This window comes from Acinonyx jubatus, chromosome F2 (assembly GCF_027475565.1).
Source record: "Acinonyx jubatus isolate Ajub_Pintada_27869175 chromosome F2, VMU_Ajub_asm_v1.0, whole genome shotgun sequence".
Lineage (NCBI taxonomy): Eukaryota > Metazoa > Chordata > Mammalia > Carnivora > Felidae > Acinonyx > Acinonyx jubatus.
In genome coordinates, this window is record NC_069394.1 from 36,434,033 (window position 1) to 36,457,929 (window position 23,897).

Genomic DNA, 23,897 nt, shown 5'->3' on the forward strand with positions numbered 1-23,897 from the left:
GCGGTGATGGTAGGTATTTGAGGATGTTTTCGGTTCCCGTTGAGATTTTGTCGGTCTCACCGGATCAGCTCACCACCTAACCGCTAGAGAGGGACCAGGAGCTTGCGGAAGGTTGAGAGGAAAGCAATAAAGAAGGGAGAGTGGGGAATGAACCAGAATATTTGTCCTAAAGAATGGGATGTTGAAGATAACTCCCACTGGTCTCCAGTAAGTACTTGAGGGATATTGTCACGAGGATGGTGGCCCTGAAGGTAAGTCTTGAAAAGCAAGTGCTGTTGGGGTGGGAATCAAAGCAGGGATTATGAGAAATGGCAGGTCATGGGCTTGCTTTGGAATGGATTATCAACTGTACTAATTGAAGGAATTTATTGATGATTACAAATAGGTGCAATTCATCTGTTGCACTGTGGTGTTCCCTAAAGGCAAAGGGTGGACTCAGACAACTTGCAGTGAATTTGAACTCTTAAGTATTTGGCTTACATTCTTTTTTTTTTTCAATTTTTTTTTTTCAACGTTTATTTTTTGGGGACAGAGAGAGACAGAGCATGAACGGGGGAGGGGCAGAGAGAGAGGGAGACACAGAATCGGAAACAGGCTCCAGGCTCCGAGCCATCAGCCCAGAGCCTGACCCGGGGCTCGAACTCCCGGACCGCGAGATCGTGACCTGGCTGGAGTCGGACGCTTAACCGACTGCGCCACCCAGGCGCCCCTGGCTTACATTCTTAAAGGATTCCAATAACAAATGCGTATAAACCAGGGCCAGCCATGTTCATAGACTGACTGAACACCTTGCAGAAAATACTATCCTTTCCCCCAGAAACAAGAAGCCCTACGGAAAGCGAACGAACAGAAAATAACAAGAAGCAGGACACTTCTCCCACCCCACCCCGCCCCACATATGTCCTATAATCTGTAGTCTCCAGTGTTTATTACCATGGCTGTATTGGGTTGCTTCTTTGGTTTACTCTCTCCCAGCCCAGCTATTCTGTAATCGGAGCACAGAGAGTATTAAAGAAAGGCATTTTGTAATCTAGGAATAGTAGTTATCTTGACCTCATGATGCCCTGTTTACAGCGCCAGTCTGTGGTTTTGAATTTTGGAAGGACATTCCTGGCAGGGCTAGAAGTTCATCTACTGCTATTCAAAAGTATTCTGAGAAACTGTCAAAATCTGTGGGATGGAACCCTAAAAAGGCAAAAAGGAAAAACCCTCAGCAATTCCATCTAGGTGTTTCTAGAGTAGCTGTTCTTCTAGAAGCTGATTGGTGTAACAAGTGGCTGAGCATGGTCATTCCTAGGGTCAGAGTATGTGAGTCTAAATCCCAACCAACTCACTGGGTAGCTGAATAACCTTAGCCAAGTTACTCAAGCTCACTAAGCCTCAGTAAAATGGGAATAATAACAGGAGTCTAGCTCATATGATTAGTGTGAGGGTTAAATAAAGTAATCCCACATGCTCAACAAATTTTGGTCTTGTTTCTTACTGTTATATTGAAGATAATAATAATTATAATAACAATAACAGCAGGAATCCCCGGGGCTTAGACTGCTTTGCTCATGGACTCTCCAGAGAACTTGAGATCAAAGGAGACCTGAGGACTCTGCCCCTTACCTTGAAGCCTTAATTGGTAATTGGGTTTTGCCCAGGTCTTCATTAAATAGGTATATTCTATGGGCACCTGGGTGGCTCAGTCGGTTAAACTTCTGACTCTTGGTTTCAGCTCAGGTCATGATCTGGTGGTTCTTGAGATCGAACCCGATGTTGGGCTCTGCACGGACAGTACAGAGCCTGCTTGGGATTCTCTCCCTCCCTCTCTCTCTGCCCCTCCTGTGCTCACGCTTTCTCTTGCTCTCTCAAAATAAATAAATACAACTTAAAAAAAAATAGGTATATAGTAGATCATCAGTGTAAGATAAAATGTCACTCACACACCAGCATCTCGGATCCAGGCAGATGGCCTTTGCTAATGGGAACTGGGAAGGAAGGAGGCCCCCACTCCAGCTGTTAGAGCTGAGGGTCAGGTCACTCGAGGGGAAGAGCCTGGAGTAGGATCCTGAAGGGACCTGGTCATCTGTCCGGAAAAGTCTGAGTGGGAGCAGGGAGGCCAGCTTGGCTGCCGGGAGCTGTGGGATTCCCAGCAGGTAAGGCATTCCAGCAAACATTAGCCAGAGTTTTAGGGATTTTTCTGTCTGTGAATTCTCTGGTGCACCTCTCCAATTATGGTACAGTTCCTTCTAGACCAGAGGGAGGCTGCCCTGGCCTCTCAGAGCCCCAAGTGTGGGCTGGGTCCGGGGGCTCTCTAGCTCGGATGCAACAGTTGCTATTGTCAGTCACGGAGAACAGGGTGCCTACGCCGCGTGGGCAAATGAGCTAAATCGGACATAACTGCGCCTGCTTCTCCCCGCCCCCCAGGAGGAAGGTGACCTTCAAGTACCATTTTCATCCTTTCCTAGTCCATGCCAATCCCATTGGTCTCTTAACCACACTCTCGTAAGTGCAGTGATTCGGCTTACCTCTGCCCTCAGATTGGTTTAGACCAGCTGTGGTGCACCCTTTCCGGACCGTTTCTATCAATTCTTAGCAGCTCCTGTGCTCATACAGGAAGTATGATTTCAGTTTAGCCTGGCGATTCTGGGCCCATTAGATAGACACGGAGCCCTGCTGTTTGCAAGTCACTTTGCAGAGTGGCAACTCCAAATAGGACACAGCCCCTATGTACCTGGCGCTAAGATCAACTTGATGAGAGCAGTGGTCAGGATGACTTTGGAGTGCTAAGGAAGCATAGAGGATGAAGTGGAAACCGTGGGGAGTGGGGACTAGAGGGGGAACACGAGGAGCCCAGGAGAGGCAGATGAGGCAGGGACGGAAGCTGGTAAGGGCACTGGTCTTCCAGGCAGAGGAAAGGAGAGAAAACACGGTTGGATGTCGAGTGCGACAGAGGAAGGTGGGTAAGAGACGGAGCTGGAAATGAAAGCTAGGTGTCCCCTGACGGGCCGGGCCGTGGAAGGGAGCAAGATGAATGATCTAACTCCTGGGACCACAACAGTCCACAGGCTACTCAAGAAAGAGCCCTCAGGTTAGAACGCAGAGCCTGGGATTGAGGGGACGGGGCTGACGCAGAGGGCCTGACAAAGGGAGCAGTTCGGGCAACAGATGAGAGCAGCCTGGGTACAGGGTGGTGATGCAGGTGTGGGTTTGGGGCAACGGTGACACCAGGTACTATGGGGTGGGGAAAGGGCATGCGCACTTGGGGCCCGACAGTGGGGCGAGTGTGAACAGGGCCGTGGGCCATTCTCCCACAGCTTTATTGTTTGGCACCTTACTCTCAGAGCCCACCAGACAAGAGCTTACAGTGTAAAGAAAGTAGGAGACAGAAAAAGCTAGGTGAGTAGAGGGCTGTTAGAAAGGGGGACTCGTTTAAATATTTTTTTAATGTTTATTATTTTTTTTCAAACTTTTTTTTAACGTTTATTTATTTTTGAGACAGAGAGAGACAGAGCATGAACGGGGGAGGGTCAGAGAGAGAGGGAGACACAGAATCCGAAACAGGCTCCAGGCTCTGAGCAGTCAGCACAGAGCCCGACGCGGGGCTCGAACTCACAGACCGTGAGATCGTGACCTGAGCCGAAGTCGGACGCTTAACCGACTGAGCCACCCAGGCGCCCCAATGTTTATTTATTTTTGAGAGAGGAGGGGGGAGGGGCAGAGAGAGAGGGGGACAGAAGATCCCAAAGCAGGCTCAGTGCTGACAGCAGAGAGTCCAACGTGGGGCTCAAACTCATGAACCGTGAGATCATGACCTGAGCTGAAGTCAGATGCTCACCCAACCAAGCCACCCAGGTGCCCCAGTGGGGGCTCGTTTAAAGCATAGGGGGCCACCACCTCAGAGAGCATGTGCTCCCAGGTGTGCCCATCGGCCGTGTCATATGAATGAACTTAATGCTCCTGAATTACGCAGGTACATGGACCCATCCCTCGACTCCATGCTGATGGACTGCACAGCAGCCGTAGATTTGATCCATATGCAGGTAAGGGTGACCAAGGACTCTCAAAACACCATGTGTTATTGACCATTTGGGACAGAAACCATTAAAAAAAAATTGTGATAGTTAAGAATTCTACCTCCATAACTAGAATAGGCAAATTCACAGAGACAGAAAGTACAATAGAAGTTATTAGGGGCTAGGTGGCAGGGAGTTACTGTTTAATGGGTACAGAATTTTTGCTAGGGATGTCAGGGATGCTAAAAAAGTAGGTATAAGAGTGTTCATGGTTACACAACTTTATGAATGTTTTTAGTGCCACTGAATTGTACACTTAAAAATGGTTAAAATGAGGGGCGCCTGGGTGGCTCAGTTAAGCGTCTGACTTTGGCTCAGGTCCTGATCCCACGGTTCGTGGGTTCGAGCCCCATGTCGGTCTCTGTGCTGACAGCTCGGAGCCTGGAGCCTGCTTTGGATTCTGTGTCTCCCTCTCGCTCTCTGCCCCTCCCCCACTCTCTCTCTCTCTCTCTCTCTCTCTCTCTCTCTCTCTCAAAAAATAAATAAGCATTTAAAAAACTTTTTAAATAAAAAAGTGGTGAAAACGACAAATGCTCTATACAGTTTACTACAGGAAAAAAATTTTTTTTAAGAAATAGAATTTAGAAAGAAAAAAAATTCTACCTCCATTTTAACCACCTCTCTGAGTTTTCTGGGTTGTCCCTGCTAATCTAGAAAGGTTGAGTCTAGAAAGGTTGAGTCTAGAAAGGTTGTCCCTGCTAATCTAAAGCCACATGTGTTCCCATCTCATTTTAGCATAATCTTCTTTTTACCTGAGCCAACGAGTAGCATACCTGCCTCCAGGGCCTGCTTCATGGGCACATAGCCTGCTCAGAAGAACCCCACAATTGTTTAATATTTGGCTGTTGCCATCTTGATCCTTAATTTGGGAACAAGAGACCTCACATTTTCATTTTGCATTAGGCCCTGCAGATTACGTTGGTGGTCCTGGCCTAACCCCCAGAAAGTACATTGAGCGTTTGGCCTCCTTTTTTTTATTTTATTTTTTTAAGGTTTATTTATTTTTGGGAGAGAAACAGAGTATGAGCCAGGGAGGGGCAGACAGAGGGAGACACAGAATCCGAAGCAGGCTCCAGGCTCTGCGCTGTCAGCACAGAGCCCGACGCGGGGCTCGAACCCACGAACCTCAAGATCATGGCCTGAGCCAAAGTCGGACACTTAACTGACTGAGCCACCCAGGCACCCCTGGCTTCCTTTCCCTTCCCTGATTCAGTGGTGAAGGTTCTGCTACGTGGTGAGGCGGTCACAGATGCTGCCTCTGTGAAACATTCTCCATTTACCCCCCACCTCAGTTTTCCTGCGTCACCAGCCCCCTGCCACTACACACACTATGATTCTTCATGGAATGGGAGTTATCACTTTCACAGAGAGGCAAAGACAGAGTACCAGTTTTCCCCTTTATATTCATAAAGCCAGAAATGACCACACTTCCAAATTTTCTTGTAAAGCAACCACCAGGGGCTTTACGTGCCCAGGGAGAGGGAACTGCTCAGTTTTTCACTAAGCTATATGCAAAAGGACTGCCTGGCACAGGCCAAGAAGAACAGCTAAAGGCCAGAGGAATCACCAAATGCCTCAGAAGAAATAAAAGCAATGACCAGCCAGGGAGGGTCGGCATGGCCGGTTCACGCACCGTGCACAACTATCACAAGGCCCTGTGTCATAGCTTAACTGGCAGTGTTTTTCCTTAGTGTCTCACAAAATCATGATATCAGAATCAAGGAGGTCTTCAATTGGACAAGCTAGAGCATCACTTGTGTCTATATCTCCCCCACTAGACCACCAGCCCCATGCAGGGACCTTGGCTTTTTCAGCACAGGGCAAAGCACCTGGGTGGGTGACCGAGCAGTCACAGGGAGCCCAGCAGCCAGCATGTCAGATAAGGAGTCACAGCCTAACTGCCCATTTCTCCTTATGTGACTTTTTAACAGGCCAAGGCAATCCAATAAATCATCTTCTCAAAGCTCTCCGAAATTCTAAGGAGCCAAATCAAAACATCACATATTGGATGTGCAGTGGTCACCATTGTAGTTTCATGGCTAGTTTTGAGTTCATTTCTCGTCATACTTGGACCCATGTATAATCATGCTGAGTGTAATTAAAATCATGTTGTGTGAATGGGACCATACTTTACCATTTTACACGTTTACTGAGGCTCATCACCGTCGCACCCTTGCTATTATAGTGCATTATTGGTTGCATCTGGTCTGTTTGATATCCCGTCCTTGGTGGAGGATGCATCACCTAATTCTGATATTGTTCTGGTGGGAAATAGTCTTTCTGGCCTGGTGGTGAGAAGTAGGAACCCCCAGCATCACCGTAGGCATCGTATCTGTCTTCAACGAGGAGTTGTAAACCAGAGAGAAATGGACGGTGTTTCCTCTGCTGATAGCTGGGAAAAAAGATGGCTTCATGAAAAGCGCACGAATAGCAGTTTTGAAAATGCATTCTGTCCCTTGCTCTGTCACCGGCTGTCTCTCTCTGTGTCTCTCTGTTCACCCTTCCGAACTTTGAACTACAATGTCCCCCTGTAAAGTGATGGAAGGAACCGTTTCTAAGTTTTCTCTCAGCTTTACTAGACTGTTATTCAAACCACAGCTCTTCTCTTGCAAAGTCTTCAAAAAATTATAGTTGATGTTATGATTATCTGTGCCATTATCATCACCGTTGTTATTACTGAATCCAAGTGGGGGTACCGAGAAGTCAGCTCCGGGGAGTCAGGACCGTAACTGCTGCCTCTTTGGGGGAAACTTTTCTCAGCTCCCCTCGAAAGAAAATGCCTTCCTCCCTCTCTGCTCCTGAGTACTTGTTTGTACCCTCCATTAAGGGTGCTACTCACCCAGCCATGTAAATATCATTTACATATGTATTTGCCTAACTAGACTCTGAATGGCCCAGGGCAGAGACCGTCCTGGGAGCTTAGGATATGTGAATATGTGAGAAGCAATCATCCTTTAAAAAAATTAATGCAGAAAGTTCTTATGAGTTCTTCTGATAAATAACAGTGCCATCATAATTATTAAGGGAAACGCTTTTGATTGTTCTAAAGCAGCTGTGCCCCACGGGTGGATGTCCCAGGAGCCAACTGGACTCCCACACTGTTTCCCTTCTTTTATTTTAAATTTGAGTAGTATTAACAAAATGGAAGGTGGTATATAAAAGCATAAATGTCTGGGTTTTCTAAAAAATACCGAGGCTTGGTCAGTTCTGGGCCTGCATGTCAACACCACTGGCCTATGTGGTAACTCTGTGCAAATTAGAACAAGGTGTCCCTTGCTCTAGGCAGGCTAACCCCGTAATGGGGCTCATGGCTTGGTGAAGGGAACATGGGCTGACCGTTAGCTTCCCCAGACCGTCACAGCCTGGTGCCCTTGCACATGGCCCGGTCTACTCACACAGCCTCGGCCTAGCTGTGCCATGCCTCAGCCAGCTAGAGCCCGGTACATGCCTTGCTCCCCACTTCTCACTGCTATACCCTCTGCAGGGGGTGCTGGGGCATGTGTGATTGAAGCTCATGAAACCCATGGCTTAGGTGATTTCAATCGATTTTTAAAAATAGGTTCTACATAACTTTCCAGCAGCCAGTCTTTGGGGAGCCATAGAACTGAGTAGAGCCATTCGTCTGAATTGGACTCTCTCATGGTTAGAGTGAGGTACTGTATGTGATGTATTCGATGACTCGCGAGCCCATAATCAGGGTCAAATCTTTTCAAAGGTAGTGAAACAAAAGCAGTTTCCTGCCGATGCAGGACATTTAAATCTCTGTATCTGAGAGTCCCAGGTCCCCTAATGGCAAATGACATATCTTCAGCTAGTACTTACTGTCGTGATTGCTGTTTACCTTCTTTATTTAGCTATACTTTCTCTTTGATATCACTGCCGAGTGATAACGCTGCCGAGTCCTTACAGGGCTCTAACATCAAGCAGAATTCAGGAAAGGAAAGGTTCTAGATGTCTAGGCCCAGTTTTGAGAATAGTTGGTGACGAGGGGTAAATCTTGGTGTGTGTAGCCACCTACATACTCAGAATTCAGTAGCTTGGGCATAGAGAGGAGGGTACAGTCGCCAAATCAGGGTTTTAACCCAACTCGTGCCACTTATTGCTGGGTTGTCTCGAAAGCCATAACCTCTCTAGACCTCAATTTACCCATCTATAGGATGGGGGGAATGTTCCTATCCCACAGACAATTTGCAGAGCTGAGAGAACCTATCTAAAACAGGTTCTCAACAAATATTTGTTATTTTTCTTCTCTTCTGTAAACCCATTTCCTTTTCCCCAACCTAAACAGCAAAATCAAAACTTCACTCATCTTTTCATTCTCCTGATGGAGATTAGGCATAACCAGTGGAGCACAGAGACTTACATTCAGACCAAGGTATAAATGAGTGCCTGACTATTGGCAAAGAATTATTAAATGTTTGCTGTATGTAAGACCTTGGACAAGATACACTGAGGGGAAGGACTCAAGGTTTTCTCTTGAGGGCTTAACAGGCTAACTGAAGACCAATGGAAAACTTTCTGAAAGCCTGATAAATAAAAGCAATACAGGCTAATGGTACCAATTTAAATCCCATCGGCTCTACATGGAATTTCCGGTTTCCCCAAATCTTTGCCAGCCCTGAATATTATATATATTTTTTTAGTCTTTGCCAAGTTGAGAGGCAAAAAAATAAATAAATGAAATAAAAAAAATTACCGATTACTAGTGAGGTTGAATATAGATTTGGAATTTGGAATTCCTTTTTGTCAATTGCCGATTCATATTCTTTGTCCATTTTCTTGTTGGGGATATTTATATTTTTCCTATTGCTTTATATAAATATCAACTCTTTTCCACATATGATGTGGTCATATTCTCTGGTTTGCCATTTGCTTCTTAGTTTTGTTCTTGATGGTTTCTATGCATAGAAGTTTTATATTTTCATGTAATTATATTTTCCTTTGTTATGACACTTTGATTCTGTATCTTAAAAATATAATCCTTACCTCAGCATCAGATTTCTTTTCCTGAATCTTTTTTTTTTTTAAACATTTAAATCTTTATCTGGATTTGTTTGATTGGGTGGTGTGGGGAAAGAGGCTAACTTCATTTTCTCTCCCAAGTGTGGCCAGCTGTCCCCAAACCATTGAACAATCTCTTCCTCCACCCACTAATTTAACAGTCAGCTCTATAACATGCTAAATCCTTATATATGTCCACTTGGCTCTGTTTTTATAGCCTTTCATACATGAGTGTGTTTTTGTCAGATTAGCTCACTTCTGCTAAGGTTGCTAATCTTACAACTTCTGTCGCTTTAAGGCACTACAGGACATTGAACAAGAATGGGCCAAACCCACACAGGCGCAGAGGCAGAAATTAGAGGCTCTCCAGAAAGAAGACAACCAAACAAAGGTGATCAAATATTGCACCAAGAGAAATCCCTTGGAGGGGAGTTAAAGAAACATATTGGAATTGAGCTGTTTCTTAATTTGTAAACCCATCAACCGCTAAACATGGGGGTCTTTTAAAAAAACGAGAACACCATCATTAATTTTTCTGATTCTATTCTTTAAAGATTCTGAAAAGCACAGACGATATATTGTGGTGAACCCTCTGCCAAGTTAATATAGACTCTCAGCATTCTTTTTAATGACCACAGCATATTGAGTTTTATAGTTGTCATTTAGCTAACCAATTTCTTATTATTGGAAATCAGGTTATTTCCAGTGTTTGCTGCTATAAATCACTTTGGCAGTGAGCGCCATGAGGCCCAGGACTGTGTCTAATTTAAACAGACCCTGTGTGTTCCCAACACCTGGTACAGTTCCTGGCTGAAGGTCCCTGAGCACTGCGGCCGGCATCCTCTGTCTTTGAGTACATGCTCCATTATTTCTTAGAATATATTTCTAACAGTCTGTTTTTAAAGCTTCCATAAAGATGGTACCAACTCACACTCCCCCCGTCCCCAAGCAGTGAGACGAGTCTGACAAACGGCATATTTTAACAGAAGAAATGGACCCTGCTTCATTGTGTTGTCTTCTTTATTCTCTAGGCTTTGCCAACATTCACTCACTGAGTGCAAACAGTGCAACTAAAATTTAGAGGACTCATTTATACCCACATTGCTATAGAAAGTAATTCTTCAAAAGCTCAGATATTTTGAGAATTTTACTGACAGGCAGGAAAAGAAGAAAAAAAAAAAAGGAAAAAGCATATACTTCCACAATATAATATTTTCCTTCCTTGGCATTCCACCTCAGCTTTGTCACAAAAAGTTTGGAGTTCAATTTCTCTGTGTATTTGTAAATTTTGACAATTACAGTATTTATTTTGAAGGATAGATTATTTGGATATAATTGGATATATCAGCTACTTTGGATACAGTTAGAGAGTCTAACTGAGATTCATTCCTGTTCCATCAACTTTTTGATTTAACGATTTAGTAGGAATATCGTGCTTACCGTGTGCTATACTCTACCAAAATCTGTATTCGTATTTTTGACACAAAACACATTTCACGTCTATGATGAGTGTTTTACCTGATTTTACTAGATTATCTGTCATAGTCATCTTGAAAAAACTTTACTTTGAGCAGGGCACCTGGGTGGCTCAGTAGGTTGAGCATCTGACTTTGGCTCAGGCCATGATCTCACAATTCATGGGTTTGAGCCCTACATCAGGCTCTGTGCTGACAGCTCAGAGCCTGGAGCCTGCTTTGGGTTCTGTGTCTCCCTCTCTCTCTGCCCCTCCCCTGCTTGTGCTCTGTCTCTCTCAAAAATAAATAAAAACATTAACAATTTTTTTTAATAAAAAAATAAAAAGTTTACTTTGAGTGTATGAATTAGATGAAAAAATCTGAACCATGATTCAAATGAATTTAACCGATACTCTCTTGAAGCATCTAAGGATACTGACGTCAAACTGGCATTAAAGTGTTTGTGATGTTCTTCTCCTGCTAATAGAGCCATCATGGTGACAACTATTGCTTTACTTTATGTACATGTGCAAGAAAACCTGGAGTTGCAAATGAGTGGAATTAATTTAAAGGAGGAATTCATTGATCTAAATCATAGATAGGCTAACTACAGCCCATGGACCACTGTTTTTGTAAATGAAGTTTTATTGGCACACGGCCATGCTCATTCATTTTTGTACTGTCTAAACCTGTTGTTTGTGCTAGAATTGTAGAGGCAAGTAGTTACAATGGACACTGTATACCCACAAAACTGAAAATGTTTACTACATGGCTGTTTACAGAAAAGTTTGCCAACCCTCGATCTAAATGAAAATATGTGGACATACCTTCTGCAGTTACGTATGTTAAATTATGTTTTTCAGGTGTAAGTTTCTTAAAGAAACTAATTTTCTTTAAAAAAACTAATCCTTGGGGCGCCTGGGTGGCTCAGTCGGTTGAGCGTCCGACTTCGGCTCAGGTCACGATCTCGCGGTCCGTGAGTTCGAGCCCCGCGTCGGGCTCTGGGCTGATGGCTCAGAGCCTGGAGCCTGTTTCAGATTCTGTGTCTCCCTCTCTCTCTGCTCCTCCCCCACTCACGCTCTGTCTCACTCTCTCTCAAAAATGAATAAACATTAAAACATTAAAAAAAAAAAAACTAATCCTTGCAGATTTCTCTTACTTTTCGTAAAGTCAGTAACATTACCTGCTTCTCGAATGACAAATCCCAACAAGCATTTGAATGGCTGATGTATTCATCACTGACTTTCCACAGAAATGGAGCTTAACTGTTATTATTTTTTTGAATGTTTATTTATTTTGAAAGAGGGAGGGAGGGAGAGAAGGAGAGAGAGGGAGAGAGAGAGAATCCTAAGCAGGCTCCACGCTGTCAGCGTAGAGCCTGACACGAGGCTCAGACTCATTAACCAGGAGATCATGACCTGAGCCGAAATCGGATGCTTGACCAACTGAGCCACCCAGGCGCCCTGTGGAGCTTAACTTTTAAATACTTACGCTCTTTTAGAAGATCGCAGCCAAGAGCTGATTATAAAAAAAAGTTTTTAAAGGTGTTACCAAGCAATAAGGGCTTGTATCATATAATAAAGAAGAAACTATTGTAGCAAGAGCTTGAAACTACTCTTTCTGCTCTGTGGCAAGATAACTCCGCCCCCGCCCCCATCCCCGCACGCAGTGCATCTACTCAGGACCTGTCATTTCTGATGTTTCCCACTGACCCAAGGGGAGGAGGCCTGGCAACTTCATGCAGCTTCTAAGTCAAATAAATGAAGCACAATGAGCTGGTATGAGGACGTGTGGCTGGAAGGGACAGGAGCCTCAAGTGTGTCTCCTACCTCGTAGGAACAGTCAGCTATCCCTCACTGCTCATGTCTCAGCACATTTCACCTTATCAGAGAGTGCTTCATGTGGTCCTTGAAGGGACTTGGCCCCCCTTCAAAAAAGGATCTGGAAAGTGCCAGGTTGTCACTGAGTGATCTTTCTTCTTTGACCACGTGTTAAAGTGCTTTTTCTGAGCGCGCCTCTCGCACAACATCAGGCAGGACCCTGGCGAAAGCTGGAAGAACAAGATCGAGAGAGGTCCCCAAGCTAATATCAGTTAAAAGCAGTGGTTAATAATAACACTTTGTTACAAAAATGAAAAGTCCTAGGAATAGATGTTGTCAGGACAGGGTGCCTGGACCACACTTGTGAACTGCAACTATCCTCTGTCCTTAAGCCAAGTCAGAAGCAGAGGGAAAGCTAAACCTTAAAAGTCACATAAAGGTGTTCCCTTGACACTTTGGGGCTGTCTGTAACCCTACTCAGTAAGCAGACTCACTCTCTCATTTCATTGCCATTCGCAAAATCTCTTCCTCCGACAATTCATATATGCATCATATAGAGCAGACTGTAAAAACTATGTTCTTCCTACATAGACCTCAGCTTAGTTAAAAACAAAAAAAAATTTTTTTGAGGAGGCTCCACACCCAACATGGGCTTGAACTCAAGACCCTGAGATCAGGAATCACATGCTGTATGCACTGAGCCAGCCAGGTGCCCCAACAGCATTTTAAATATACACTTTTTGTGTATTTTGCTGTTGTAACCTGCTGAGATAGAATCATATCTACTCCTTCATTTGGTTCACTCTATTCGTCTCCATTCATCATTCACTCCCTGAATATTTTCACTCCCACTATGTACCAAGCACTGCAACAGAAGAGACACAATGGTGAATGAGGCAGAAATGGTCCCAGCCCTGGCGGGACACACCGTGAACTTCCCCAGGCCTTAGTGTCAGGGAGCACAAGGGACACCGTCTTCATTTGTATCATCCAGAAAAAAAGGCGCTTTCACGGCGACTCCGTCCCATGTGTGCTCCTAGAATGGCAGTAGCTTCCGGCATGAGGCCGTTCCCTTTTTCAAGTCGTCTTTTGCTTCTTCCGACCTGCCCCCGCCCACCCCGCGCAGTTTTTGGAGCTGTCCCAAGAGGTACGGCACTATGGATACCTGCAGCTGGATCCCTGTACCTGTGACTACCCGGAACCGGGCTGTGGGGCCGTCCTTTCTGTCGGCAATGATGAGATCAGCTGCTGCATAACCCTGCCTGATAACCAGACCCAGGAAATCATCTTCCAGATGAGCAGAGTGAAGTGCTGGAAGGTCACTTTCCTCGTAAGTATCTTGGCACTTTGCCTTCCCCAGGATTTAAGGTCTCAACCCGTGGTTTCAGGATCCTAGTGTTTGGGGGTGACACAGTTGGGACTAGGGACATAGGCCTGCCATTTGTATCACTCTCTTGAGTGGGCTGGCATCTAAGCCATATTAAGCATCACCTAAGGTAAAACCTGTCAACGGGCTGATACGAGGGTCCCAACCATAGCGGTAGAGACGCCCGTCTCTCCACTTTGCAGCAGCAGGCTCCTCTACTGCCAGAAGGGTGGCTCTTGTGATACAGCCCATAGAAACAATGGCTACTGCTTATTGAGTACTCACTACATCCTCAGTACTGACGAGATCTTTACCCTCGGAAACTGGACGCCGACCAGTAGAGCTCTTCTCAAGGATCCCTGGCATCATCCTGCCATTGCCGTCTCCTCCCAGAAGAAACCCTGTGATCAGATTTATTGAGTGCCTGCTTTGTCCCGGGTGCTCTCCCGGATGCTGCCACATCTGGTATTCAATTCAATTCTCGCAATAACTCAGTGAGCTGAGTGGGATTATCCCCTTTACGCGGGAAGCCAGATTAACTGGTACAGGTGAAACACTATTAGAGCAACCGTGACCCCCAGTTGCTAAATCCATGGAATCCACGGGGAGTTTTTAGCCGGCACGATACTAGACCTCTCTGTGGCATTTGACTCTGTCAACCATTTCTTCCTTCTCAAAATTCCCTCTCCTCCCCCCCCCGCCCCCCCCCCCACTAGTTTTGGGTCTGCTTCTTCCTCTGAGCACTTCTGAGGTGCTGGCTTCTCCTGGGGTTCCATTTCCATCTTTCCTCTATGTCTTCCCTGAAAGCAGTTATCCACGTCCCTGTCGAAACGTCCATTATTTCCTAACGCCTTCTGGACATCTTCACCAGCTGTCTCACAGGCATCTCAAACTCGGCCTTTCCCCAAACCAGACTCACCCTTCCCCTCTCATGCCCATCCTAGAGACCTTCCTCCTATGTTCCCCATCTTGGTAAACAGGACTTCAACCACCACCTGCTAAATGTCAAGCCAGCAATCTTGACATTATCAGCATATGATTTCAGTCTTTTACATTGATGGGAACTTGTGTTGTGGCTCCGAATCGGGTCTGTCTTGGTAAATGTTCCATGTGCTGTTGAAAAGTGTGTGTATGTGTATTCTGCCACTATTGGGTGGAATATTCTAGAAGTGTCAATTAGATCAACCAGTTGATAGTGTTTAAATCGCCTGCATCTTTATATTTTTTCTACTTGTTCTGTCAGTTATTGAGAGAAGAAGAAGGTTAACACCTTCAAATGCAATTGTGGATTTATCTATTGATTTGAGTTTTATCCGTTTTTTCCCTCTTTTCCTACCTTTTGATGAAACTAAGTATTTTATGATTCCATTTATATATACCATTTTTAAGCTATGTCCTTTCATTTATTTATGGTTACTTTAGAGTTTATAAAGTACTTTTTTAACTTACTACATTCTACTTTTAATCATTATACCACTTCGCAAAGTATAAAAACCTTAGTCTACTTCTATTTCCCGTTTTGTAATATTGTCATACTTTATTTTGACATGTATACATAACCTCATGCTACATTATAATTATTTTTGCTTTTATTTTTCAAAATTTTTTAATGTTTATTTTTGAGAGAGAGAGAGAGCGACAGAGCTTGAGCAGGGGAGGGGCAGAGAGAGAGGGAGACACAGAATCTGAAGCAGGCTCCAGGCTCTGAGCTGTCGGCACAGAGCCCTACATGGGGCTCGAACCCACAAACCGTGAGATCATGACCTGAGCTGAAGTCGGACGCTTAACCGATTGAGCCACTCAGGCGCCCCATAATTATTTTTGCTTTTAAACAGTTGAATCTTTCCAGTTAAACTTTTAATTTTGACGTAATTGTAGGTTTGCATGCAGTTGTGAGAAATGGTACAGAGATCCTGTGTAGTTTCTCCCCACTTTTCTCCAGTTGTTACGTCTTGCAAAACTACAGTACAATATCACCACCACAATATTGGCATTGATACAGTCAAGAGTTGGAACATTTTCATCATCACAAGAACCCCTCACGTCGGCCTTTTATAGCTCTACCCACTTTCTCTCACCACACCTCTCCTTAGCCCCAACAAACCGCTGATCTGTTTGCCATTTCTATAATTGTGTGATTTCGGGAGTGTTAGGTAAAACTTTGGAGGTGACGGATATATTCATTACCTTGATTGTGGTGATGGTTTCATGACTGTACCCATATGTCCAAACTCATTAAATTGTGTATATTAAACATGTTCAGTGGTTTGTTTTTTTTTTTTTACATCAGGTATACCTCAATCAAGCTCTTTATTAAAAAACAGAAACACTCATAAAACAGTTATGTATTGATCAGTAGATGAAAATGTTGTAGCCACACGTTTGCAGGAACCTGGCCCCGTATTTCCCCTGGAACAATGATTCAGTGTTCAGTATTTCACTATGTACAGTGGCTTCATAGAGCACGACTACTGTGAATAATAAGAATTGACTATATTTAGGATGTAAAGATATAAACAAAAACAAGGAATTGATTCCCTTAAAAATGTTCTGTAATGGAATCATATGGCATGTAGCCTTTAGGACTGGCTTTTCTTTACTTGGCGTAATTCTTTGGTAATCCATTCAGATTGTTGTTTATATCAGTAGTTTGTTTCTTTTTATTGCTGAGCAGTATTCCATGGTATGGAATGGACGAGATTTATTTAACCATTCACCCAATAAAACGTATCTGGTTGTTTCCAGTTTTTAGCTGTTAGGAATAAAGCTTGTGTAAATGTCCATATATATGTTTTGGAGCACAAATCTCCATTCCTCTGTCTCTCTGCGTCCTCATCAGCATTTGATGTCACTGGTTTTATTTTAGTGTGTAATGATATTTCATTGTGATTTTCACTTGCATTTCCCTCATGGCTGATAATGTTGACCGCCTTTTCGTGTGCTTATTTGCCATCTGTGTATCTTCTTTGGTGAAATTTGTTTTTCATATCTTTTGCCTATTTTCTAATTGAGTTGTGGTTTTTTTTTTTTACTGCTATTTTGAGAGTATTTCATACGTTGTAGATACTAGTCTTTTGTTGGATATGTGGCCTGCAAATATTTTCTCTCACTCTGTAGTTTTTCATCCTCTTAACAGGGACTTTTGCAGAGCAAAAGTTTTTAATTTGATGAAGTCTAATTCATCAGTTTTTCCTTTTATAGACCGTGCTTTTCAGTGTCAAGTCTAGGAACTCTTTGCCAAACCCTAGATCCTGAAGATTTTTTCTTAGAGTTTCTTTCCTAAAGGTTTTATAGTTATAGGTCATACATTTAAGCCCATGACTCACTCTGAGTTAGTTTTCATAGAGGGTGTGAAACTCAGAACCACGTTCCCTTTCCTGCCTGCGGAAGGGCACTTGCTCTGACGCCTTTTGCTGCAACGGCTGTCCTTTAACTGAATTGCTTTTGCACCTTTGTCGGATATCAGTTGGGCACATGTGTGTGGACTTATTTCAGGGTTCTTTATTGTATTCTATGATGTATGTGTCTGTCCCTCCACCGGTACCACACAGTCATTGTGTTCCTTTGTAACCACTTTATCAAGATATAACCTACATACCATGCAATTCACTTGTGTGAAGTGTACAATTCGGGGGAATTTCATACGTTCACAGAGTTTCACATCCATCACCATAATAAATTTTAGAGTATTTTCATCACCTCAGAAAGAAGCCCCCATACCCCTTAGCTCACATCTGTGTCCCCATTCTACCAGCCCTAAGAAGTGACTAATCTGCTTGTCCTGATAGATGCACCCATTCTGAATATTTCATTATTATTTTTAAGTTTATTTATTTATTTTGAGAGAAAGAACATACGCACGCATGCACCTGAGCAGGGCAGGGGCAGAGCAAGAGGGAGAGAGAGAATCCCAAGCAGGCTCCACGCTGTCAGCACAGAGCCTGACGCGAGGCTTGATCTCACAAGCCACAAGATTGTAACCTGAGTCAAAATGAAGAGTTGGCCACTTAGCCGACTGAGGCGCCTAGGCGCCCGTGAATATTTCATTATTCATGGAATCATATATTATCTTTATGACTGGCTTCCTTTACTTAGCATAGTATTTCCACATATTACCTTATCATAGCATGTATCAACACTTTATCCTTTCCATGGTCAAATAATATCTTGCTGTAAGGTTATACCGAATTTTGTTTATTCATTCATTCATTAACGGACATTTGGATTGTTTCTATCTTTTGGTTGTTATGAGTTATGTTGCTATGAACATTTGTGTACCAGTTTTTATGTGGACATAGGCTCTCATTTCTCTTGGGTATATGATTAGGAGTGGAATTGCCAGTACCATAGTGGTATTTTTATGTTGAACTTTGTGAGGAACTTCTAGGCTGTTTTCCAATAGTCTGCTCCATTTTAAATATCCACCTGCTGTGTACGAGGGTCCTCTCCACACAAGCACAGATCATTGTTCAACCAAAGATCTGAAAAGAGCTCTCGGAAGCTCTTTGTCTGTATCAGTCCTTGTCTTCGGTCCTTTTCTCCACAAATTCTAAACTCAACTTCAAACTCTTATCTCCTTCTCCTCAACTCAGCAAGACCTCTGGGCTCGGTTTGAGTCTCTTTCCCTGCACTGCATTCTGGAAACTCCTCCAGGCAGTGAGCTGGGTAACGATAGGGCTCACCTCATGTGTTTTTCTCCTCCTTGGGTTGACAGAACTGGATTATCTGTTGTTCAGTGTCTGAAAACAGCTATTTTTCAGTTCATATTTTACCCTGCTGCTCTCAGATCAATATTTCTAAAATATAAATCTGTGTGATTATCCAGCTTTTAAAATCTGTTCATGCATGTCTGCTGCCTTCAAGATGAAGGTTAGACTCCTTAACTTAGCTTATAAAACCTGTAACAGCTAGGGCTTTTTTTAGTGGCCAGCAATAGAAACCAACACTTCTGGCTCCAGTGGAAAAAAAAAAGAGAGAGAGAGAATTTATTGGAGGGATACGTGAAAACCCACTGATTTAAAGGAAAGGCTGAAGCAGAGGCTTAGGAAAGTCAAGAACCAAAGGAGCTCAAGGTTTCTAGGAAACCGGAATTCTTTATCAGGACCTGCTCTTTGGATCGCTCCACTCTGGAATCAAATAAGGGGCATAGAGAGTATTTGTCCAATTGCCCTGAACTTGGGTAATGTGTGTCCCCCCTCCAGGAGGGCAATATTCCCTGACAGTCCTACCTAGATGGCCACAGCAGAGGAGAGGTTCTCCCATGGGCATGAGACTCCATTACGAGGAGAAAGGAGGATAGAAGCTATATAGCAAAACTCCAAGCTGCTTCCTACAGAGCTTTCAGGATCTGGCCCCAGGCTGCCTCTTCTCTCACGGCCCTACACATCTTGCATTCTGGGCTTTGGCGCCACACTTGATCTCTTGCCACATTTCCAGTGTGCCAGGTCCCCCCTGCCTCGGTGCCTTTGCACTTGTTATTTCTTCTACTAGAAACCACTTGTGCCCCCAGAACCCCGCCCCCACCCCCACCCCCCCACCCCAAAAAACCCACAACAAACTTGGAAATTTTCTACTGCTGCTGCTCAGATACCAGCCCCCTTCAGGAAGCCTGCCTTTACACTCCTAGTCTGGATTACATGCCCATCCTACTTCCTTCCATAGACCTGTGTTTGCTTCCCTTGTAATACTTAACATAGCAAACTGTGGTGACTTACTTTCATAGCCCCTCCTAGACTGTTGGCTTCTTGGGAAGAGCCACAGTATCACTCGTTTTGATATTTTGCCCGGCACATAATAGCCATCTAATTTTCTACTGAATATTAAATAATCTCTCTTCCTCTGTAGGGAACTCTGCTGGATGTGGATGGACCTCAGCGAACTCTCAACCAGAACTTAGAGCTCAGATTTCAGTATAGTGAAGACAGTCGTTGGCAATGGTTTGTTATTTACACCAAACAGGTGAGTTCTCAGGACAGAGCATGAGTCCCTGTGCTGAAATGCTCTCTTGCCTGCTGGGGTGAACAAAGCACATTATCCTAACCCACCCAGAGCAGAGTTCTAGAATACACTGTACACTCCATTTTTGGCCTATAATACTGCTTAATTTGTTTATTTTTTGTTTTATTCTATTAGTCACTGCAGCCTTCATGTCAATTTGGGAAATGCATTAAGTTACTAAATAACAGAAGACTCAACTAATCGTGGCTCAGACCAAGGGCTGGTGAACTTTTTCTCAAAGGGCCAGATGATAAATATTTTAGTTTTGGGATCCATATGGCCTCTGTTGCAACTACTCAACTCTGTTGTTGGAGTGCAAAAGTAGCCCCAGACAATATGTGAACAAATAGGTACAGCTGTTTTCCAACAAAAATGTGTTTGTAAAAACAAGTGAGGGGCTGGATTTATTGATCTCTGACTCAGACAATATAGATTTTTATCATCTGCACTTAATAAGAATACTAGAGGTAGATGATTGACATCCCTATCATAAAAGCTATCCCTTTTATCTAGACGGCAAAAACTTTGCCTCTGAAGCCCCCACAGACTTTCTATTAGGTCTCATTGGTCAGAGCTGGGTCACATGACCACTCCTAGCTGCAAGGGAGTCTGGGAATCAAGTCTTACCAAAAAGAACAGAATTTGTGATCAGCTTAGAGTAAGCATGAGCTGGGCACTTCGTCATCAGACAAAATCAAGGTTCTGCTGGGAGGGGAGAGAGCTGTTGGGGAGCAAACTCTCCAGGTCTTCCATGGGCTTATAATTAAAGTTGGAACAAACATTTTGTTTTTAAGATTTCATTTTCTAAACAACAAATTCAATTGAAAAATTCTATGAACTAACTTAAGCTATTTCAAATTGGAATCAAAATTACAGATATTCTAAAACGAAACCGAAATATCAAAGCAATCTTTGTGTCAGCATTACATTCAACTTAAGTCACTGGTGATCTCACTAAATTCCAGGCAGCATTCTGGTTTCAGGTAACCAAAGGTCCCTGAGAATCTCTACCTCTTGTATAGTTGCAAATCATGATATACCACACACCAAGGTCCTCTGAAAAACATGAAGTGCTAACCAAAGTCTAGATTAAAGAGATGGGCCCTCAGTTTCACCTTGAATATGAAACATCCTTAGGGAAATGGTAGGATGGTTTGCAGTCACTTGGAGAGATGCAAGGTAGATCTTGGCAGTGAAATCATTTCCCCTTGCCTAGAATGCTAACTGCAGTAGTTAAATTTTATTATCATCTTTTAATCTAGTCTGTACCAAATGAGTTGAAGCCACTATACAGAGTGTAATAAACATTCTTTTAAAGGATTCCTAGTAGGGTCTTATTTCCTTTGGAGTGTGGATTTATTGATATGTACCCAAGAGCTATGTATGCAAAAGGCAGAAATACAGCTCGTTTGCCTTGCAAACACAAATGAGGGCTTGGACCCCAATATCTTCTAGATTCTTTAAACAAAAACTCAGTGACTTCATATTTAATAAATCCTACCTGATTTATAGCTAAGTCTTAACGTACATATCTGTGCACATTGTATAGGAATATGGAATCGGTTCACACCTTACGGGGCATTATTAAACACCTCTCCTACCTGTATCAACCCAGATTATATTGTTTAACTATTTCATACCCTGGTTTTGTGTAGGTTATATATGTACACAGATAAACAGGGTTAGTTCTTAGCTAAACCAGGAAATCAAAATTTGTTTTTGTGTATAAATCCCACATCTGTTACTCTTTTCCTTATTGGTAGCAGTACCTTTCTTTTCTACTTCCTTTCTCTCCCCTTAAATAAAATAAATTCCTGTCATGCTCTACAGTCCTGCAAGACTTTGAGATGCTATCTGCATGTAGCCATTCTCCCTCTAATTCTACTTTCTATGTCCTATCCTCCAAGGGTCTCTGCTTTGGCTACCATCCCGACTTGGGTTTTCTCTCTTCCCTTTCTTCTCCTCTCCATCATCCCCCCCCCCACCCTCCCCAGTGCAGTGACCATCCTTGAGCACGAACTTATGCTAAGGTCCTATGACCACAAGCTTTGAGCTTTGTTGTCTCAAACTTTCGTAGGGCCAAAAGAGAAAGGTACAAGCCAAGAATTGAGAGCAGAACAAAAGAGAAAGAGGATTCGTGGGAAAGAAGCAAGTGGGGAAATCGTAGGGAACCTTAAATTGGCACATGGGGTGAAGATCTTGGAAAAAGGAAACCCTAGCATTTGTATAAGATGTCTAATGTCTGTGTCTTGGCACTAACAACGACGAGCCAACAAAAAGCCACAAGTGATATTGGGGGCAACCATCAGTCTTAAAAGTGAGTGATTAAAGATACCAGAAAAAGGGGTGCCTGGGTGGCTCAGTCGGTTGGGTGTCCGACTTCAGCTCAAGTCATGATCTCGCGGTCCGTGAGTTCGAACCCCGCATCGGGCTCTGGGCTGACAGCTCAGAGCCTGGAGCCTGTTTCGGATTCTGTGTCTCCCTCTCTCTCTGACCCTCCCCTGCTGATGCTCTGTCTCTCTCTGTCTCAAAAATAAATAAATGTTATGGGGCGCCTGGGTGGCTCGGTTGGTTAAGCGTCGACTTCAGCTCAGGTCATGATCTCCTGGTCCGTGGATTCGAGCCCCGCGTCAGGCTCTGTGCTGACAGCTCAGAGCCTGGAGCCTGTTTCAGATTCTGTGTCTCCCTCTTTCTCTGACCCTCCCCTGTTCATACTCTCTCTCTGTCTCAAAAATAAATAAATGTTAAAAAAAATTTAAAAATAAATAAATAAATAAATAAATGTTAAAAAAAAAAGATACCAGAAAAATAAGAAAGTGATAAAAAAACAAAATTTTTTTTAGTTCATAAAAGCCATAAGGTGTTAATATACCCTTTCAAACAGACAGGTTACTATTTATACCTAGTAATAGGTCTCTCAATAATCATGCATACGATTAAATATAAGATTGACCATCATCGGTTGATTTGATTACAATAATAAGCAGTTTTTATTATTTGTTGCTTGTAAGACATGAGCAGCTTACAAAGAAAAAAATAGGGGGGAGTTTTAAGAGGGAAAAAGATTAGTAAATGTAATGAGTTTTCTGTCTTTTTAAAAATTTACTGTAAGTATATCTATGTAATTGAGAAAATGTATGGCTACTAGCTAATTGCATCGTATGCAAATTTATGGAAATTAAAAAAGAAATTTAAATTCTTAAAAGTGTACTCTTGGAGAGCAGAGCTCAAAATCTGCCTTGTGGTGTGAGGAGAGAAGAAAGACGATCTCTTCAGCTGAGACACTTCTTTATTTCTGGATTTTCAGGCTTTTTTGCTGAGTAGCTGCTTGAAAAAGATGATCTCAGAAAAGACGGTAAAGCTAGCTGCAGAGAATCCAGAAATGGTAAGTGCTCTTATCCGTGTATATTTTTCAGTTAAGTTCCCACCATCAGCCTGTACTAACCTACACTGATGAATGCTGGTCCTCAAGGGAGGCACGTGACCTCCTAGAAGTGAGCTCCTCTGCCTTCTGGGAGCTCAGTCTTTAGAATTCAAGCCATTTTTCCAAGACAGGTGTCCTTACGTTGCTGAGAACTCTCCAACCCTCTACTCTGTATTCTTGTATTTCTGCTTTCCCCCAAATGAAAGATTCCAGGTTTACCATAAAAACTACCTCATAAGGTCAGGATCCTGAGAGGTCTGCAACATAGCAGCGATGAACTTCAATAAGCTCTCCAGTTTTGTCTCTAGAAAGAACTCACAGCTTCTTGAAATTTCCACCGTGCCAAATTAAGATGCCGTTAGCAGTTGGAAGAAGCCATAGAGTGAAAGAAGCTCTCAAGGCTATAAATTTTTCTCAGTGTAAGATTAAACTTTGCTTTTCTAGTCTGCGTCTCTTCAGTAAAGGCCTAGTAACTCCTTGCAAAGGTTGGTGGCAAGCTGTAAAAAGAGACACTGAGATATTAAACTTGTCTATTTGCCTTGTCACCATCATGATATGGGCATATCCCAATAAGACAGTACAGTTTATGTTTTAAAAATGATTACAGGGGCTCCTGGGTGGCTCAGTCGGTTGAGCGTCTGACTCCGGCTCAGGTCATGATCTCACGGTCTGTGAGTTCAAGCCCGCGTCGTGCTCTGTGTCGACAGCTCGGAGCCTGGAGCCTGTTTCGGATTCTGTGTCTCCCTCTTTCTCTGACCCTCCCCTGTTCATGCT

The 23,897-nt window shown here is 43.4% G+C and overlaps 1 protein-coding gene across 7 annotated transcripts in view; it reads left to right on the top strand.

Moving 5' to 3' along the window:
• The window catches only part of SNX31 (sorting nexin 31), a 70,386-nt gene that overhangs the window by 37,533 nt on the left and 8,956 nt on the right, over positions 1 to 23,897 (top strand). For 6 of the 7 annotated variants that reach the window (XM_027064122.2, XM_053208196.1, XM_015078040.3 and 3 more), the window contains 5 exons: positions 3,959 to 4,028; positions 9,361 to 9,453; positions 13,463 to 13,666; positions 19,547 to 19,660; positions 23,007 to 23,084. In XM_027064122.2, the coding sequence (XP_026919923.1) occupies positions 3,959 to 4,028; positions 9,361 to 9,453; positions 13,463 to 13,666; positions 19,547 to 19,660; positions 23,007 to 23,084 (559 nt within the window). The remainder of the gene's footprint in view (positions 1 to 3,958; positions 4,029 to 9,360; positions 9,454 to 13,462; positions 13,667 to 19,546; positions 19,661 to 23,006; positions 23,085 to 23,897) is intronic. The other variant, XM_015078041.3, reaches the window with a different exon arrangement.